At 51.0% G+C, this 20,716-nt stretch overlaps 1 protein-coding gene across 2 annotated transcripts in view; it reads right to left on the bottom strand.

Moving 5' to 3' along the window:
- Positions 1–201: 201 nt before the first annotated feature.
- The window catches only part of KIAA1671, a 183,223-nt gene continuing 162,708 nt past the window's right edge, over positions 202–20,716 (bottom strand). For both annotated transcript variants that reach the window (XM_082853195.1, XM_082853196.1), the window contains 7 exons: positions 14,169–14,287; positions 10,924–11,179; positions 7,865–8,039; positions 6,979–7,103; positions 4,786–4,928; positions 2,526–2,608; positions 202–1,295 (listed from right to left, as the gene is read on the bottom strand). In XM_082853195.1, the coding sequence (XP_082709321.1) occupies positions 2,530–2,608; positions 4,786–4,928; positions 6,979–7,103; positions 7,865–8,039; positions 10,924–11,179; positions 14,169–14,287 (897 nt within the window). In that variant the 3' untranslated portion in view covers positions 202–1,295; positions 2,526–2,529. The remainder of the gene's footprint in view (positions 1,296–2,525; positions 2,609–4,785; positions 4,929–6,978; positions 7,104–7,864; positions 8,040–10,923; positions 11,180–14,168; positions 14,288–20,716) is intronic.

Here is a 20,716-nt window from a genome sequence, read left to right on the forward strand (position 1 = left end):
AAAAGAGGCAAGGCAAGCCTATACTTGGTTACCTAGCGTCTAGCAAGTCTGTCCAGAGTTCCTGGGCTGGGGGTCGGGGGGACTCCCGTCCAGAGAAGGGCTTTCAGCAAGACCCTCCCTTACTGCATTTGGACCTAGAAAAAGCACCTGGTCAGGTAGAATTGGGGGGAGGTTGGGTAGAAAGAAGAGGTGAGAAGAAACAAAAAGGACCCCTCATTCATCGTTTGTCCTGAGACCAGCTGGGAATAGATCTTTTATGCCAGCAGCTCAGGTTGTGTTCAGAAAGGGACTTTGGAGAAAAAGCCTCTCGGGTGGGTCTGATGTTGGGGAGGGAAAGGCACTGCCATTTGGGCTGCAGGTTTTTGAACCTTGAGGCCAAGGGACAAAGGTCACCCTACAGAAATCAGAGCTCGGATGAATAGGAACCAGGAAAGTGTACACCAGGGTGACAATCAGAATGTTTAAAAAGCTTGGGGTAGGGATAAGATAACCTGAGATGATTGGATACTTCACGCAAACTATTCACACGCCTCTCCTCCTGTTCTTTAACATAAAAACATATATACATATCAAATTTCAAAGGAAGTTGGCTGGATTATTGCTTTATCACCTTCTAAAGCAAACAAAACGTGATGTACAATGGAACAGGCAAGCTCTGCACACAGCCCCACCGGGAGGATAAATACACTTGAAAGAATGAGGGCAGGTGTGTTTAAAGATCAGAACTGCTGATTCTTCGAGAGGGAGAAGGAATTCGCCAAAGGAGCGATCAAAGCCCCCAACCCGGTGGTACTGCTGGGACCACAGTTACAGCAGGAAATGTATGGTTTCATCTTCCTTGGAAATGTCCTTCCAAAAAAAGACCAGCCCTGGGTGGGGGTCGGGGGGAAGAGGCGCTTTCACGACTCAGAACCCAGGGGAGACGGTCCAGCCTTACATCCATATTCCTGGAGCTGCTGCAGGGGTTTAAAATGGGTAGAAATGCACATTTTTACATTAAACAAAACAAAACCAAACCACCAGCATGGACATTTCTGGGCCGCCTGGCTTCTTTCCCAGCCTGAAGTGCTGTCCGGGGAGACAGAGCACGTGCTCGTGGAGGGTGAGCCTTCCTGCCCCATCCGTCCGGGAGAGCCTGTGGTGAGGGGGGGCATTGGGCAGCCTTCTCCACCCGACCGACAGACCGACCGACCGGAAGGGCCCAGGTGTGTGCAGGAAGCAACGGCAGCAGCGGGACCTCGTCTTCGGGTACTGACAGTTAAGGCTTGTTCATTACACGTGGCAGTGGCCCCTGTCTGGAGAGGAAGGGACAGTCCTGGTGTCAGCAGGGGGAACAAGAGACGCCATTTCTCCCCATCATCGAGCCCTAAACACTTTTCTGGTGCTCCCCAAGGCAGCCACCCCACAAGCTACAGGCCAGGAAAGACGACTGTTTTTTTTTGAGGGGTGGGATGGGGAAGGTGGCAGGTGGCTGGATATGATGGAATGAACGTGAAATTTAGGGTCAGGTCAGGGTGCCAGCGTCGGTGGTGTCCTCAAATGGATGGCCGGAAGCTTAAGTGAGATATCGTGGGTACAGCACTGAGCACCAAATAAACACAGGCTCTGATCCCTTATCTGAAATCCTAGAGCATGGATTTATTGGGGAATTTAGAAATTTTGAGTTTGTTAGATACGTATATACAGACATATATATGCTTATATGTAAATATTATGTAACGTATAATACATAGTACATTATGCAACACCCCCATCATTAAGCACATAATACGCCTGCAGTATTATGTACGGATATTCATATGAAATGGGAAAACAGAGTCTAAATAGTATTTTATCCATGCAAGTCAGGTTTTGTCACTAAATAAGGGATGGAGGTGCTTCGTTTTGCGAGCTTTCTGGATTTCAGGTTTGTGGAGAACGGGTGGTGGGTCTCCTGTGCTGCTCAGAGCAGAGCTGACTCTGACGGAGCAAGAGCTATGTGTTCCTCCCCCAGGGACTTCCGGTCCATTCTCAGGGAGCCCTCTGGACCGCTCGGCAACACGGGCGCTGCTACCCCATTTTACAGATGGGCAAACTAAAGTTCAGGAAGTTAAATCATTTGGGGCCCACACCAGGGCATATCTAATCGTTCGATTTTTTAATTTCTTTTTTTTTCAAATTAATTTTTAATTATACAGGTTGTATAGGAATGTAGAAACTGGGGACATTTCAGATTAAGTTGTCCCGCCCGTTCAATTTATAAAGGGGGCCTGAGATGCAGTGAGAAGGGCTGGCCAAGGGCGTGAGACCAGAGTCCATGCCCTTTCCACCCACCCCAGGCCATCCAACTGTGTTTTTTTTTCCCTAAGAAGAAGCAGATCATTGCCACCCTCTTTACGGGAACCCCAAACACCCTCAACCACGTTTTCCCTTCTCTTTTCCAGGGTACAGCAGCCCAAGTCTCTGAGCCTTGGCCTCCCGGCCCAAGTCCCCTGCTCCTCAGGTTGCAGGCTCTGTCCGGGTCTCCCCTCCAGAGCCCCTCATACCTGCTCAGGCTTGGTTTTCATACAAGCTTTGCCTCTTCTTGGATTTCAGCTCCTTTAGCCACTGGGGAGAGGGCTCTTCCGATCTGAAACCACAAAGGCAGTGGGGGTCAAGTGTGAGCCTGACCGAGGACTCCCTGGGGGACCTAATTCTCCTGCTGACGTGTGGGTGGGGGCTGAGCCACACTCGCAGGCAGCAGAGATGCCCATGTCGACATGATTGAAACAGGAATTAACCAAAGTGCTCCAAAATGAAGAATGTTAGATAAATCATGGTACATCCATTCTGTGAAATAATCTGCAGCAGAAAGTCACGCTTACATAAAATCATTTCCATCCATCCATCTGCCACCCAAATATCCATCCATCCTTCCGTCTCTCTACCCAGGTACATGCCCATAAGGGTTAATTCTGTGTGTCCACTTGGCTAGGCCACAGTGCCCAGCTGTTTGGTCAAACATTATACTAGCTATTTCTGTGAAGGTATTTTATTTTATTTTTTAGATGAGATTAATATTTAAACCAGTTGTCTCTGAATAAAGCAGATTACCCTCCATAACATGGGTGGGCCTCATCCAATCAGTCGAAGGCCTTAATTGAAAAAGACCAACCTCCCCAGAAGAAGAGGGAATTCTACCAAGATACTGCCTTTGGGACTTGAACTGCAACACCAGCTCCTCGTCAGGTCTGCAACCTGCCTGTCTACCCTGCAGAATTTGGACTTGTCAGCATCCACAATCATGAAAAACGATTCCTTAAAATAAATCCTTCTCTCTCTCTCGCTGTGTATACACACTATTTTTATGTTTCTTTGGAGAACCCTGACTAAAACAATGTCTGTAAGACACAGATAGATAGATAGATCTTATGTTTACCGAATAATAACAATAATTATTTGGGGGAGGTACGATTTGTTTTAACTTTTTTTAAAAATTGAAGAACACACATCCAGAGATCACTCAGATCACAAGTGCACAGCTCAATGAATTTTCTCAAAGCAAATACACTTGAGTCATCACCAACCGAATGATAACATTTTCGAGTGTCTTATTTTTTACTTTCTTCTTTACGTATTTTTCTCTGTTTCTCAGAATGGCTTGTAATGAGAACACATCATTTTAACAAAAACAATGAAGTCAAACAAAAACATCTGAAAATTTTTTAAAGGAAAAGAAGACCTACTTATGAAGACTTTAATGGCTATGGGAGAATCGTCACATGAAACCGGAAAAGAAGCTATATATATTTTATGTTGTCATCTCGACTACATTTAAAAAGAATGGAAGGAGAAAGGCCTAAATGTCACTATGGTAGTCTTCTGGCGGGGGGGGGGGGGGGGGCGGGGGGGCGGGGTATCACATCATGGGTGATTTTCTTTCCTGCTTTACATTCATTTTATATTTTCTATAATTCCTAAGGTGAGCATGTACTACTTTTATAATCAAACACATGTACACACAAGACCTTACTTCTGTTGATCTCAGAGAAAGCTCCAGACTCCACAGTCCCGGAGGGCTCAGGGACATTGCTGACCTGGCTGGGGGTGGGGTGGGGGTCTGTGAGGAAGGAGAGGTCCCCTGGGCAGACAGGGGTCTGAGTACCCCAAGCAAGGCTTGCCTGATGGTGGAGGCTCAAAACCAGGCCTCCTGGTCTGGGGGTCCCTCGAGCCCTGGAGAAACACTGGTGCCCTCAGCTGACTCCAGAGCAATTCTGGCATCCGCAGAGCAAGACAGGTACCATCTCTGCCTCAGCCTGTCTCTCTCTCTCATCCTCTTGCTTTCCTGCTTCCCACGGCCCACTCGGTGCTCCAATAACATGCGCAGCCTACAGCACCCCGTTCTACCAGGCCCCTGGACCTTTGCACGTGCTGTGACTTCGGCCACCTCTCTTGTCTGTCATGACGCAGGTCGGGCACCCCCTCCTCTTGGAAGCCTGCTCCACACCCGTCCTCCTCAAGTCTGGGTTCTGAACTCTTCTTCTGCCTTCCTCTATCACCGGGGTCAGACAGTAAGTATTTTTGACTTTGCAGGTTATAGGGTGTCTGTGCCAACGTGTCAGGTCTGCAGTTGCATCAGGAAAGCAGCCACAGACAATCCTTAAATGACGGCTGTGTGCCAATAAAACTTTATTTACAAACACAGACAGTGGGCTGAATTTGGCCTGTGGGCTATAGTTGGCTAACCCCTGCTCTATCATAGCTCTCATATTATAGTAACAGTATCATGCACAATCCCTAACTTTTATGCGTTAGCAACACTCTCACCTTTCGTCCTTCTCCACGCTGGAGGGCAGCACGCGACTGCCCAGCACCCCAGGCTGGAAGGGGGACTTGGGGGTCTTGGGCTGTGGGGCCCAGCTGGGGGTATCGCTGGGACTGTCCATCTCTGGCCTCTTGTGCAGCTGAGCCTGGGAAGAGAAGACAGGGGTGGAGTCTGTAACCCACCCTTGGTCTGGGGAAGGGTCCCATCCTACGGCACTGTCACTGCATGGCGACAGCAGGGCTCCCAGCATCTGAACGGACCCAGGCAGCAGACTCAGGGGTGGGGGAGATGCTGTCTGGCCATGGAGGCCAAGAAAAATCAGAGGTCAGGCTTGTAGTCCAAGAGGCCACCCTTGACCACAACAACCGTGGTTTGGTCAAACAACCGTGAAAAATCCACACGATCGCATTATCTTTGGCTGAAAAGCCGCCATGTGTGGTGTCCTCGTCACAGGACGCTCCATCTCCTTTAGTTTCCTGAGAACCCCGAGGTGGAGACAAGAGATGCATCTTACAGCTGAGGTCCAGCTCTTTTAAGCTCTTTGCTCCTGTGAATACGAATAAGTGAGGTTTCTGACTATCAGATTTGCACAGGGAAAAAGCAGGGTGGATTCCCACCATTTTTGGAGGGCACACAGGGAATGGGATGACTTGGAATGGTGTGCCCAGAATTCCTTTGGGGGCTGGGGGGGTATGATGGTGGCAGGTGGCATCTGTCTCCGAGTCAACGCTGGCAGAGCCCCCGGCAACAGCGGTCATCGCCATCGTCGGCCTGGCAGCTTCTGTGCACTGGGCATCCAGCGACTGGACTCCACCAGGTGTAAGTTATATGACACACGTTTCCAGGGTGAAGACTGGCTTTCTCTATTTTATAGAGGAGTAGCCTAAAGGTCAAAGGTTGAGCAGTTGGCCCAAAGTCACATGGTTTTCCACAACTAGGATTCGTCCTAGGTCTGCCCAGTTCCAACTCCAGGGCTCTTTCGAGAAAAAGCCCGGCAGCCTCCCTAGGGCCTCTGCTCCCTCCTGTAAGCAGGGCCTTTCTCTGCCCCCTGTGTTAGGCTGCCCTGTAAGACAGACTTTGTTCCAATGCTTCAAAAACGAAGTCAGAAAACCTCTGGCCCAGGACAGTTGCTGCAAGACATTTATGCTTTGAAGGCCTGGAAAATGAATTACAGGGGCAAGTACGCATCCGCTGTTTACCAACTTTGTATTCTTGTCAGAAATGACATGAAAAGCCAAGCCGCCATCTACTGAAGGAGTGGCAAGTTCACAGCCCCTCACAGGAGGCTCCCTAGCCACACGGAGTGAGGGGTTGAGAAATTCCACAAACAACCTAGGCTTCTTTGTCTTGATTTCTTCTTCAGTAAAATGGGAGTGAAGAGCTGCCTTTTTTAGGGTTGCTGGGGACATAAAGCGAGTTTGCAAGCACGTGGTGCCTGGGGATAAAAGAGGCCCCTCTCTCGCTTGCATTAAGTACCGCTGCCTCCCAGGACCTGTGAGATGCTCGGTGGAGCTGAGGGTGGGGAGACAGCCCAGCCCTGCCCTCAGGATTCCACAGTCCAACTGGGATTGCAGTGCTATTTAAGACAGATTAACATGGCTCCAATGCTGACTTCTCACATTGTTTGGAATCAAAATAATCATTTTATGTGCCTCCCACCCCTAGCACACCAGATTCCTCAAGAACAGAAGCCTGGGCTAGTTCACTCCTGTTTCCCAGACATCCAGCACTGGGCCTGATGCCTAAGGTGGACTTTTAACCCCCTTTACAGATGAGCACATAGAGGCTTAGCTGAAGACTGTGCTGAGCAGCACGTGTGGGGGCTAAAGACAGAAAGTGGAGATTCAGAAACACAGGATTACCGGAGAAAACCCAATAAGTCAGTAGTATTGCTCACAGCACCGGGCCGAGGCCGACGTCCTGGCCTTGATAATGTACCATGGCCATGGGATGCTTTAGCACTGGGGGAAGCTGGGTGAGGAGGGGTACACGGGAAGTCTCTCATACTACTTTTGCAACTTCTCATGAATCTTCAACTATTTCAAAATTAGACAGAGAGGGAGGAAGACAGGAAGGGAGGAAGGGAGGGATGCAAGGAAGGAGAGAGGGAAGGAAGGAGGGAGGAGGGTGAGAAACATGGGCCTGTCTGTTTTGCTGCCACAGGTAAGCGTAGCTCTGGGCATGCAGTCTGGTACCTTCAACGCTGCCGGGTCCATGCCTGGAAACACGGGCATCCTCTGGGGTCGGCTGATGGGCGTCCTCTCAGCTCTGGGCGTCTTCTCCTCCTCATCTGACTCTTCTTTCCTGGGGGATTTCTCCTCTGTTGCAAAGAAAAGCGTACTGAAGTCACTGGCAGCCTCCATTCTGAGATTTTGCTTCTCCTTAAAACTCTTCCATGGCTCTCCATCTACACATCAAGTCTAACTCCTTAGCAAGGAATCACAACTCTCCACGAACTGGCCCTGCCTTTCTAGCTTGATTCCTGCTATTTCTGGCTTGGGAAACACTGAACCGCTTAGAGAGACAACCCGCCCCTGCCCCCGCCACGCCCACGGAATGTTCTTTCCACACCTCTGCCCCTTTGATCCTGTTGATATTTCCATCTGGAATACCCTTCCCTGGCTAATTCCTATCTGTTCTTTAGGATTCAGTTCAAGGTTTGATGTGGAATGTGGCCAAAGAAGTCCTTAGAGGAAAATGCATAGCCTTAAATAATTTATTAGAAACCCCAAAAGACTGACAATAAATGAACTGATCTTTCAACTTGAGAATCTAGAAAAAGACCAGCAAACAAACCTGAAGAGAGGATAAGGGTGAATTTAATAAGGATAACAGCATAAATAGTGAAATCCTATTAAGTTGTCTCAGTTCCTTGCAACCCGTGGAGCCCCAACTAATACATCATCCTCAAAAAAATGTTTTACCTAGTTTCTAATAAGCTTGGTGTAATAAGAAACCACAGTTTCCTATGTTACTGTGTTCTAATACCCCACAGCCTTCAAAGTCAGAAAGCTCTTCCAGGGTTTAACCTAAATCCTTCCTGCTATCCAATGTGCTACCTGTGGAGGAGAGGGGGCATACCTGTGGAGTCCTTGAACATCCACGTGCTGTTGGCCTCCTCCTCCAAAGGAGACCTGCTCTCCGACTCGCTGACTCGGCTGCGCCGGAGGGAGTGGGAGATGGGAGCCCGGCGGCGGCTTCTCTTGCTGAGCTGCACCCGGGTCTTTAGGGCACTTGAGTCGAGGACTGAAGTTTGCTGTGGGAGTGGCAGGGAAGAAGAGGGGAAACAAAGCATGGGAAACATTAAATGGGGGCATCACCCAAGGGAGGTGTGCATAGCTGCGTCGCTACACAGTGCTATTTAGGTGGTACATGGGCCAGCATTTCCGCATTTCAGTAGGAACCTAACACTCTAAGCCTACTTTCTCTGTGAAATATAGCATGTAGGCTGATTTCAAGAATCAAATAAACCTTGAGTGCCCCACACAGTGCCTGGAACACAGTGGGCACATAATGGAAATGGCTTTCCACTCCTGGTGACATCATCTGAGCAGGTAAGCTAGAGCAGTACCTGACAGGAGCTCAGTACATGTTTGTTTGTTTGTTGAATGAATAACTGAACACATCATCTAACTAAATCCTTACAACAACCTTATTCCACACAGGGTCCACGAGCTGAGAGGTTCTCCGTGTGGTCCTTCCTCTACCCACAATAACTCAGGGTGCAGGTGGGAGCCGGTGGGGCACCTACTAAGTACCAGGCATTTGTTTGCAAGCACCACACTCTGAGCTGAGGCGGGTGGAGGGTGAGTGATGGTTTCCAACATCACCACCTTTTGTGCTGAAAGGGCTGGGGGCAGACCACCTGGGTAGGCCCAGCAAGAAGGTCGGGCAGCCTCTGGCTCAGTGATCTCCAAGGAGACACTGGTGAAGAGCTCGGAGCTTGGGCTTCAAATCCCGCTCAGTTTGAATGCCAGCTGTGTGACCTCAGAGCAGGGGACTTACCCTCTCTGAGTTTGGGTGTCCCTATTTGTAAAAACGGAATGATAATAGTATCCCCTTGCCAGGGTGATTGAGAGAATTCAGGGAGCCCAGGCATGGAAAGTCCTCGTTCCAGCAGCACCTGACTCAGGCTCGCAGCCGTGAGCTGTTCCTACAATGGGCTTCTCCCTTCCTGGCCAGCTCAGGTCCTGGCCTGAAATGTTGGATTCTTCCTCTCAGGTCCACTTTAGAGAAATTCTGTCACCAGGGCCTTTTAAGTTAGCGATGATGAGCTAATTTCAGTGACTCATTTCCCAAAGTTGGTAAGTGACAGACACCCCATTGGGGGCGGGAGGAGGGGGCTGATATCTGCACAGCTGTTTCCCAAACTGGCTGTGATGCTGTCCAGTGGGGGGATTTGTGTGGGGCTGGTGGAAGTTGGGGAGAGATGGAAATCATAAAGGGTCCGCCGTCCTCAAGAGGAGAGCATATATCTCCGGTCACTACTAAAGAGAGCGGCTTTCTCAGACTCAGGGAAAGTGGGAGGGGGCCACAGCGACGCAGGGGCTGCTGAAGGGGGCGTGGTCCCGTTCCCCAGGGCCACCCGTGCAGCCTCAGGCTGGTGCAGAAGCTGATTCCTTCCCTAGTGCCTCGCCTCCCCTTTCAGCCTCCAAACGCTGCCTGTGGGAGACCTCAGTGTTCAATAATTGGCTGGACCTGTGCTTAGGGACACTGGCATTTCAGTCACTCAGTGGCCACTTCTGTTCCCTAATCAGCAAAAATGAGGGAGTTCCTGGCGGTCTAGTGGTTAGGCTTTGGTGCCCTCACTGCCATGGCCCAGGTTCAATCCCTGTCGGGGAACTGAGATCCTGCAAGCTCCTCAGTGTGGCCAAATTTTTTTTTTTTAATGTTTAAAAAAAACAAAAAGGTAGTGTTGTCTCTGGTTATATGAAAGGATGCGTTAAAATAAAATAAAAATGGGGCAGGGGTTTTGCCTCTTGGGCTTCGTGTTCCAGAAGGTGAATCAGGAGACTCACGCTAAGGCACAGCGACGCCTATGGGCGTGTAAGCTGGAGCAATGCTGGGGACGTGGCTGGAGCTCAATAAACGTTTGTTGGATGAATAACTGAATACATCCCCTGACTAAACCCTGACAGCCTGCACCCTGTCCACGTTTATACAGTGGGGTGCCCCGATGGAGACTGAGTGTGTGCCTTTCCTCCTTTCTGCCCTTATTTAGAGATGCCAGAGAGAGACCCTGACCATATTTAGGAAGGAGAATCCCATTGGAGGCCCTAAAGGAGGCCCCACACCTAAAGCAGTGATGGTCCTTCTCTGGGGGCGTCTGTGTGGTCATCTCTAAGGGTGTGGACATGAGGCTTCGCTGAGGAGACAGGGTCTGTTTTGGATTTTGCATCATTTAGATGTTGCATCCTCAGCAGGGTGGGCAGGTAGCCCTATTGTCAGGGAAGGAGAATAATAAAACCCCTGTGTCTCAGGGATTGAAAAGGACAACCTGCCTGACCCCTGCAGGTCTAGAAGGGGCTGGGTAGGAGGCAGTTGGACTTGGGTGGCTAGCATCCTGTAGGGTGGCTCTCCGTGGGCCCCAGAACAGCTGAGTTCTGAGGGCTGCCCACGCCTGAGGAGGCTCCCCTTTACAGACAGGCTTGGATTCCCTGGCTCCAGGGACATGGTCCCACTTGGCAAGACCTTGGTAAGAACCCCCAGCAGAATTGGTCTGAGTGAAGTCCAGGCTGCACGCCTAGATCTGCAGGCCTCAGGCAGACACCTCCCACCCACCAGGGGTGAGAGGCCAGATGGCCTGTTCGCCTAACAGGTGAGGGCTCAGCTCAGTTTTAATTTGTACACATATGATTGCATTCACAGCTGTGAAACCCACTGTACTGGTTACAGGTGGACAAGGAAGCCGAGGTTCAGAGAGGTGAAGACAGTTGCCCCAAGACACACAGCTGGTGTGTGGCAGGTACAAGCCTCATGTAGACTTCAGTCCCATCTCAGACTGTGCCCTCTGCACCCACCACAGGGGGCCCTGGCACACAGATTCTACCGGGGAAAGGGGTAATTCATCGGGAGATGCTAGAACGCCCTTTTAAGAAGAAATGACTGTTTCCAGCACGTGCTCCCAACGACTGACTTACATGGATAAAGGAGAAGTCGTCCACCCTCTTTGCGGGGCAGGCATCCGCTGGGGGCGGCCCCTCCATCCCGTCAGTGGATTCCAGGTCCGTGCTGGATCGGTCCACGCTGGTGCTCTGCTGGTCCTTGGAGCAGTCGTGCTGGTCCCCAGCAGAGGTGGTCTCCGTTTGGGAGGACAGGGAAGACAGGCGGCTGCTGGGGGGCTGCTTCTGAGCCGACGTGGCACTGCTGTCCGGGGATGGGGACTCGGGGGCCAAGCTATGAGAATGGAAGGAAGGGAGGGAGGCCTGGTCGGGCAGGTTGTTTCAGAGACCTGAATTTCAAGGAAGGGAAGTGGCAGAAGGTAGGGTGTGGGCTGTGCTTTATATGCCAGGAAACAAGAGACAGAACGTCCCAGTTAGGAGAACCACTCTGGGCCCAGCCAGGTGCTGTCCATGGTGCCTCTAGAACACCTGAACAGGTGCAGAATGGGTGCAGAATGTCCCGTTCAAGACCCTCTAACCCTGCGCCGTCCAATACGGGAGCCACTGGTCACATGTGGGCTGTTGGGCCCTCGCAATGCGGCGAGTGAGGGCTGAGCTGGGCCCTGAGGACAGTCAGTACACAGATTCCCAGCACTTTGAGTGAAAAAAAAACGAACGTAAAATACCGCGTTAATAACTTTATAGTGATTCCATGTTAAAATGGTAGTATTTCGGATCTACTGGGCTCAACAGAACATACTGTTAAAATTAATTTTGCCTGTTTCTTTTCTACTGACGTGGCTACTGGAACACTAAAACTGCCTCGAGTTTGCAGCTTGCGCTGTATTTCTGTTGCACAGCGCTGATGTAGACCAAGTAATCACTGGCAGTCGCCAGTGGGAGAGCAGGAGGGGGGGAATCTCCTGCACTGTTTCATCCATCCATTCATTCACTCAGCCACTCATTCATTCACTCACTCACTCAAGATTTACGGAGCGCTTACTATGCACCAGGCCCTGTGCTAAAAACTGTATCGTTCCATCCTCTTCACAATCCTACGGTGATTACCCTATAATCCTGCAACGTCCACAACCCTAGGACACAGGATTAACCTCAGGAAATTAAATACTAACCTCGCTCAAGATGAGGAAACCGAGGCACAGAGACGTGAAGTAGCCTGCCCAAAGGGACAGACCTGACCCCAGAATCCAGGTCCATGACCCTCTCCTCCTGGAATTTCTGCCCATAATGTGTTCCAAGTACCACTTGGATAATTGGAACCACACAAGATAGAAAATATGTCAATAAATCAAACCATTAAATTAAATAGGCTCTCCGCTCCCCCCTTAAAAAGACCCCAAAGCCAAGAGCACAGGAAAGCCTAACCCTGAGGAAGGGGGGGACGGGCACACCAGACACCACCTCACTGATAGGAGGGTCTGCCCTGAAATACCCCTGAGCTGCACCCTTGGGCAGAACCTGCAACCCAGGTGTACTGGTGTTTCACTGCAGGAGCACAGCCATGCTTTCGTCAGCTCGGGGAAGAATTTATTCCTTGAAATAGGCAGGATGTTTGGGTGTGGGGTGCGACTGAGGCAAATCCGCAAAAAATGAGGGAAATACCACTGAGGAGGCTGCAGGTGGCGCCGCTGCTCAGGGCTGGGAGCACAGCAGCTCCGGGGCCCTTTCCCGGAGGAGGAGCTGCAGTGCCTCCTGGAGACAGCAGGGGGCGACCCCAGGACACAGGGGAGATGCCAGGTCCCAGAGGGAGAAGGGGCCTCCCAGGGTCACACAGCGACCGCAAAACCAGGACACCTAGGTTTCCAGACTCGCTCACTGATTAACACACATCACAGGGTAGGAAAGAAAACAAAAAGCCTTCATGGGTACTGGAAGGAACCTGTGCTTCCCTTTTTCTTACCCACTTCCAATTCCATCAACCTCCACCAGCTTTAGTACCAATGACAGCTATGGGACATAAACCAGCAGAGGGGTGTGGCCGCTCCTGACGGGTGGGGGCAGGGGAAGGAGATGGGAGACCTGGGTTTGAGTTCAGCTCAGCCATGGACACACCATATCCCTGGGCATGAGACCCGCAGATGAGGAAACTGAGTCACACAGTGACACAGCTGGTAAGTGGCCATGCCGGGGTCGACCCAGGTCTCCCTGACTTCAAAACACCGTGCGATCCTGTGGCCCGCCGGTGGGAAGTGTGAGCTGAGAACACGGCAAGCCCACCTCCCGGTGTCCACGAAGCTGCTGCTGTGTTCGATCCCCCCCAAGGGAGAGAAGAAAAACTGCATTTTTAAAACAATGCACAGGTGCAATATATCAAGTTCCTACTAAGTGCCGGGAAATATGCCAACTGCTGCACAGGTTACCCTGCTGACAACCCCATGTGCCTCAGTCTTTGCCTCTGCAAGATGGGGCGATAGACTAAATGTTATGTTTCAGTGCTTACAACGGTGCTCGGCCTGTCCGCTCAACAGATCTTGGCTCTTTTTATGCGCGTCATCCCCCTTCTATGGAGAAGGAGGGTGAAATCCGGCAAATATGACTAATTTACCCGGGACCTCACAGCCAGCTGGAGCGAAGCTGGAGTTCAGACCTGCCTGCCTCCTGAATCCAGGCGATGCTGTGACCTTCAGGCTTCTGCCACAGTCATAATAATATTCCTTCCCAGCCAGGCTGACACCTGAGGGGCCCTACAAGCCTCTAACAGCGGTGATACTAAATGCTGACACAGCTTATAGAGCAGTATCTGTAATATGCTCCTATATTTGTAAACACACAATATACATATAGAAAAAAGTCTAGAAAGACAACAAAAAACATTAATGAAGGTTATATCTGTGTGCTGGGATTAGAGGCAATTTTCATTTTCTTCTTTGTAATCTTTTTTTTATGGTAGTGAAACACACGTAACATGAAATTTACCAGTAGTGCATTCGCAGTGTTGTGCAGCTATCACCGCTCTCTGGTTCTAGAACATCTTCATCTCCCCAGAAGGAAATCTGGTCCCTGCTGAGCAGTCGCTCCCCTCCCCCTCCCCCAGCCCCTGGCAACCACAAATCTACTTTCTGTCTCTATGGATTGCCTATTCTGGACATTTCATATATCATTTTCAAATAAGTTTTCTGTACATTCTAAATTTCTGTTTTATAAAAAGAAATGGTTTGCTCTTATAGTTACAGACAAAACAGGTTCTACTTAGTAACAGAGAAATCAGGAGGCAGATGGGCCACCCTGGTTCCCTCCCAGAGGCCCCACCCCACACGCCCTACCTCTCCCTGCTCTGGTGCTGGTGCAGCCACGTCCCATACTGGCTGTCGGCTTCCTGCACGAGGGTGTCAGTGTCCTTGGCCTCGGGGGTCCGCCTGGAGAAACACTGCTTCAGCTGATCCTGCAAGGACAAGCCAGAGGTTTCTATCAGGGAAAATGCTCAGAACCTGGTCCCAGCTGGTAACTCACACCGCATCGGCCCCTGCTCGAACTCACCTCAGCTCCCTACCGCTCTCGGAAGTGGGTCCAAACATCTGTGCTGGGCACGAGGGTGACCTACCATCCGGGTTTGCCCAAGACATCACAGGATGCAGGACGGCGGGTGCCAAAGCCAGGCACACTGAGATGAAGGGGTCACCCTCCTGCGTCCTGTGTGGGCACCACCCCACCCCTGGCCAAACTTCTCTCCATCTTCACTGCCCCCAGGACTTATCAGTCTGGTTACGGCGCTCCCCCGTCCGTCCCCCACCACCAGGTTCTCACGGTCGCCATGCTTCCACCACCAGCATCACCAGCACAGCCTTCGTGGAGCATTTAACTTGTCCCCGGTGTTGATCAAGCTGTCTGCATATCACCTCGCTGAGCTGCAGTCCCGTGGCAATCCCATGAGGTGGAGCTCATTACAATCCCCATTTTACAGACGAGAACACTGAGGCTTAGAGAGGTGAAGTGACATGCCCCCCATCAAACAGCCAGTCAATGATGAGGTGGGACTCGAACTCGGGCAGGGGGCTTGGACTGCAAGTCCAAACTGGCAACCACTGTGCCCCACGCAGCCCGGATCCCCGGTTCTGTCACCAACTGCTCGGTGACTGGTCTCTGCCCTCAGCCTGGACCCTAGGGAGAGGGTCCTGCTAACCACAGCACTAGCCGAAGGGCCTAACCTGGTGCCTGGCACATGCTGGGAAGCCCGCAGGCCTCCACCAAAGTGCTGGCCTCCCTAACTTGTTCACTCGGCAAATTAAAAGCCCGTCGCAGTGACTGACTGTTGAACTGGCTGACACTCGGGAGCAGCTGGGATGTTCAAAGGCAAAACCAAAACTCCAGCCCCTTGGGTGGCCATTGGCGCGACAGCGATTCAAACTCAGCTGGGCGCTCTGGGGCGGGGGGGCGGGGGGGCGATACGGGGACATAGGCATGCGCACAGCCCATCCACTTTGTTATACAGCAGAAGCTAACACACCACTGCAAGGCAGCCACACTCCAATAAAGACGTTAAACAACAAACGGCCTTGGCTTCTGAGCTTTGCAGGATGTTCCCAGTCACCATCTCCTGATGGCTTGGAGCCAGTGGGTGAGGAATATGGAGGGAGTTGGGGCTCACGGGGCGAGGGGGTGAGAACAGCTCGGCTCCCAGTTCCAGAAACACCGGCAGGAGCGTCTCATTCCTTGTGTCCCACTGGGGTCAGGAGGCATGTTCTGCTGCAATGTGCTCTGGATCTCCTGCTCAAACACCTCCCACAGCTCCCTACTGCCCTCCTGCTGAGATCCAACACCCCTTGCGATTGAGCCCCCAGTTTCCTGGCCAGTCCCATCTCCTAGCCCTGCCCCAAACAGAGGCCCATTCCACCCACCGAGACCTGCTCACTGCATCCCACACAAGCCTTACCGTCCAGCCTCTGTGGCTTTGCTTGTACCCTTCCCCTTCCTATCCATCCCTCCCACCCCAAGCCATGGCAACAACCCACAGTGACCTTGCCTTCCCCTGCACTCTCCCTGCCTACTCTGGACTCATTTTTGTGCCAGGTAAAGTTTGACATATAGGTTATTTATGCAACAGACACCTACTGAGCACCTACCATGTGCTAGGCACTTGGGAACCAGGGGTGGCGGTCACTACACAGATTCCGTAACTCGGCCAAGGCAGCCTTTAAGATCGGACACTCCACCACCTTTGCTCCCCACCCAGAGCCTGCCTGGCACCCAGGAGGTGCTGAGCGGCGGTGGGCAGACTGTCCTGCAGTAGCTTATCTCCCTCCCAGTGGGGAGCGCGCCTCTTCACAGCTTCTGCGGAGCCATCCTTAGCAGAGCAAACGTGTGGTCCTGCAGAGTGAGCAGGCGCCTCGGGGAAAGGTTCTGCTTCTGTCTCCCTCTCTGGGGCACAGGGACGCGGCAAGACGCCAATAAGAAGACCCACATGATAGCTCCAAGGGCAGCACCTGACATTCACGAAACACCCCATAAATGCCCACCTCCTTCCTCATTCTCTTTCACTCACCTTTTGGAGACCCTTGCGTACCCCATGAGCGGATCCTATGGGCGAGGTATGTGCAAGGACCCCAGGGAATCAGGATAAACCTCTCAGTCACCCTGGTAAACAGCCACACTCACACACCCTCGTTTCGCTGCCTGTAGATTCCTTTTCCTCGTTACCCAAATCACAAAGGCTTGCTACAAAACATGTCAAAATTCAGAAAAGCACAAAAAATAATATTTAAAAGTCACCCATCTCCTAGTGACCATATTCTGCCACAATCCTGCCCAGAATTTCATCTGGGGCAACTCATTTACAGCATCATGGTTAACGGCTGAAGAATGTTCTGCTGCCCCGACACAGCATTGTTCCTTTAATCGATCCCCACGTGTCGTGGCATTTAGGTTGCTGTTCACCGTTATAATCAACCACACGATGAACATCCTTGGGGCTGAAGTGACACATCTCTGGTGACTCCCACAGGAGAACTCCCTGGGCAGAGAATCGCCGGGTGGAGGGATAGCACATACAAGGCAGCCTTGGAACGGTCCATCCAAACTGCAAGTCCACATGCTGGGTGGCTGTTAGCAAGCCTGAGGGATTCAGTCAGTCCCCAGGTGGGGAAACTTGGATGTCTTTGCCTTGAAAGGTCACCTGACATGGTCAGACGCCCAGTATCCTTAAGAGAATGGAAGTGGTCATCTGAGCATGCTCCCAGCTGCTTCCTGCTTGAGGGTGGCCTACCATCACAGAATCGGCCATTCCCTAACTTAACCCACCACGTGGGTCAGATTCGGAGGCCAGAGGTCGGGGCCTGGGCGGGCTGCCTCTGGTGGACTCGACATCCTTGTGCCCAGCAGCTTGCAGACGGCTGCAAGGTACATGCTAGGTCTGTGCCCCGTGTGTGCCAAGCTCAGCATAGGCAGCAAGGTGACCGCTCAGGGACAGCTTACAGCTCAGGGTTGCCGGGGGAGAGGGTGCTGTCTCTGCTCTGCCCCAGCTGGGTGGTCTGGCCAAGGGACTCCGCCCATCCAAGCCTCAGTTTCCTCAGTGGAAAAACAAGGGTTGTTTTGAGGCTTCAGGGAGATAAGCCCTGGAACGCGTTAAGCTCAGTGCCTGGCATATAGGTGCTCGGGACACAGGAGCTGATGCGATCAGAATCAGGTTCACGGCCCTCCCCAGAGTCAGGCAGGGGGACGGACTCCTGGCAAAGTGTGATTCTTCTCGGGTCCTCAAAACCCCCAAGAGATGGGGATCTTTCGGTGCTGAGTGATAGAGGAAGGGATCTGCAGGTGGGGCCTCTGGAAATCAACATGGCAAGTTCCGAAGGATGCTAAGGGTGGAATCAGGGCAGGAGGCAGGGGAATGCTTCCTGACGTCCTTTGGAAGGCTCTGGGCAGCAGGGTGTGGGGGGAATAAATGGTGCTCAGCAAAATACATTGGCTTCCATGCATCCCCACTTGTGGGTCCTCCCGCAGAGGTTTAAGATTCACACTCAGGGATCTGTAATCCCCGCAGGCAGGGATGGAGGTCTTCTCCCTCCACTGCCTAAAGCCAGACTCAGGATTCCAGACAGCAGCATCCCCGACTCCTCTGTCACTCTCATCCCCGTGTCGGATCAATCCCCAAGCCCTTCAAAGTCTCCATCAGGAAGACTTTGGCCAGCTCTGGGGTCCCCCTGCCTCCCTCACCTCTGCTCCCCCCCGTCCCCATATATTCTCTTCCCATTACACTTTCCAAAACTGAAATCTAAGCCTGCAGGGTCTCTGCTCAAAACCCTTCAGTAGCTCCCCCAGGGTCAAGTCCAAACACCATAAGGATGGCTTGTAGGACTTTCATTAGTGGGGCTCTTTCCCCACCGTCCCCTGCCCCTCCCCCATCCCCAGGCCCTCCCAGCCCCTCCCACTGGCTGCTCCAGCCCGCTTTCCTCTTCTCACATTCCTCAGCTGGCTATCCCTCACCTCCAGACCTGCTGGAGCAGCCACCACCACCTGGCTGTCATTCAGATTTCAGCTTTGCTGGCTCTTCCTCCAGGAAGCCTTCCCTGAACTCCCCTCACCCAAGGCTGCCTCAGGAGCCAGCTCCCACCATTCCCTAGACCTCAAGTCTCTATATCTGTGCTGTCCAACATGATAGCCGCTAGCCACGTGTGGCTATTTAAATTTCATTTAAATTAATTAAAATGTTAAAAAATACGAAGAATCCAGTTCCTCAGCGGCTCTAGCTATATTTCAAGGGCTCCATAGCCACGTGTGGCTACCATATTGAATGGCACAAGATACAGGACATTTCCATCATGGCAGAAAGTTTCTACTGAAGAGCACTGCTGTAGAACTTCCCAAATCATGTTCATTATAATTGACCTGTTTTTTTTTTTTCAGTCTCCCTTGAATGAGTACTATTTCTGGAGCCAGATGCCTGGATTTAAATCCAGGCTCCATCACATAGATCCTGTATTCAGGCTGTGTGGCCTTGGGCAAGTTACTTAACCTCTCTGTGCCTCAATGTCTGGACAACGCAGATGTTAAGTATTTGGTTGAATGCCATCTCAGTCCCTATGTTTTTACACAGAACCCCCAAATCTGGAGTACTCCAGGGGTTAGGATCATCTAAGGGAATTGACCTTGCAAATGAGGCTTAAGAAATCGAGCTGATTGTCAGTACTTTCTCCCACTAGTATCCTGGTAACCTTGTGCGCAGTGCAAATGATTCATGTCTCGTCGCTGCAGCAGACCCCGGTGGCACTTCAGATCAGCAAGTCTTGATCTTCACTCCCAGGGCTACGAGGCCTCAAGATCAACCACAGAAAGGGTCCAAAACTCTTCTGAAACTTTCTGAAAGTCAGGTTTTTAAGTTAGCTTTAAGGCAGAGTGTTCTTCCAAATCAGTTCTGCCTTACCGGCTGCTATAAAAGCCCTCACTGTCTGCGGATGAGTAGATATCTACGAGGTGGTCTGAAAATACGTGATGGATAAAGAGAAGCACTGTCTGAGGAACACACGTGTCCAAATTAGTCCCGCATTTGGGTCATCGGCAGGTCTTTTTTTTGACATGCACCCCCGATGGATATCAACCAGCCACAATCCAAATTTCAGCTGTCATTTGTCACACCAAGTCATCACATCTTAACATTTATTTTTTTTTAAGATTTTTTTTTATGTGGACCATTTTGTAAAGTCTTTATTGAATTTGTTACAATTTTGCTTCTGTGTTATGGTTTTTGGGGTTTTGGCCATGAGGCATGTGGGATCTTAGCTCCCTGACCAGGGATCGAACCTGCACCCTCCGCACTGGAAGGCGAAGCCTTAACCACTGGACCACCAGGTAAGTCGTGAATCTTAACATTTAGATCTCCAAGGACCCTTGAGTCCATTCAGCTGGCCCTTTTCAGATGATAAGCTTTTTCAGATAGATGATAAACTCAGAGGCAGGGATTCTCACGGGGAGTGAGAGGCAGAGCTGGGGGGCCTGGAACCCAGTTTTCTGGGCTCCTTCCAGCCCCCCACCTTGTCCAGGATGCTTCAAGGGGCTCAGATGAGGAAATGCGCTTTAAAATGCTCTAACAAAGCCTCACGAACTTGGCGGGCTTAAAAACCACTTGCTCAGGCTAGCTCACCAAGCCCCAAGCTGGTGGTAGGTGAAAATTCTAGGCCCTCGTCTTGCAGGCAAACACGACTGCTGCAGCCCACGACCTATAATGGACAGTTTTCTAACACCCAGGCTGGGGAGACCAGCCTAACAGACGCCTTTGAGGGTTGTGTTTAAACAAGTGGCAACACATGTCCTGAAATTTAAAACGTGCATACCCTCGACTCAGCAACTTTAGTTCCAGAAATTCATCTCAAGAAAATCATTAGACACACTCACCAAGACCTATGAACACAGACGCTTCCCCGCAGGACAGCAAAGATTGCAAAATATTGGACATAACATTGCAAAACACTGAATTGTCCTAAATATCCAATAAGATGGGGATCGGTGAAATACAGTAATGATATATCCACGTGATGGAATAAACACAGCCAAAGAAAATGATGCTCAGAAAGAAGGTTTACTGCCACAGAAAGATGTCTGCCTTATACTAGCAAAGATTATTTTTAAAAAGGTAACGAAACAGCACATGTGTTGATACCAGCTTTGTAAAAACAAATATGTAAATGCACGTGAGAATAAGCAAAGGAAACCTCCAGACGTTTCCACAGAAAACTGATACCAGTGGCACTGTATGTGGTGAGGAAATGGGCTGTCCTTCTATTATTGATGATGATTTTCGTTAGTATCCACACTTGTGATTTTTTTATCCCAATATCATCAGATAATAAAATTAAATAAAATTAATTAAATCATTCCTCCAACA

The sequence above is a fragment of the Leucopleurus acutus genome (assembly GCF_964270905.1).
Source record: "Leucopleurus acutus genome assembly, chromosome: 13".
Classification (NCBI taxonomy): Eukaryota; Metazoa; Chordata; class Mammalia; order Artiodactyla; family Delphinidae; genus Leucopleurus; species Leucopleurus acutus.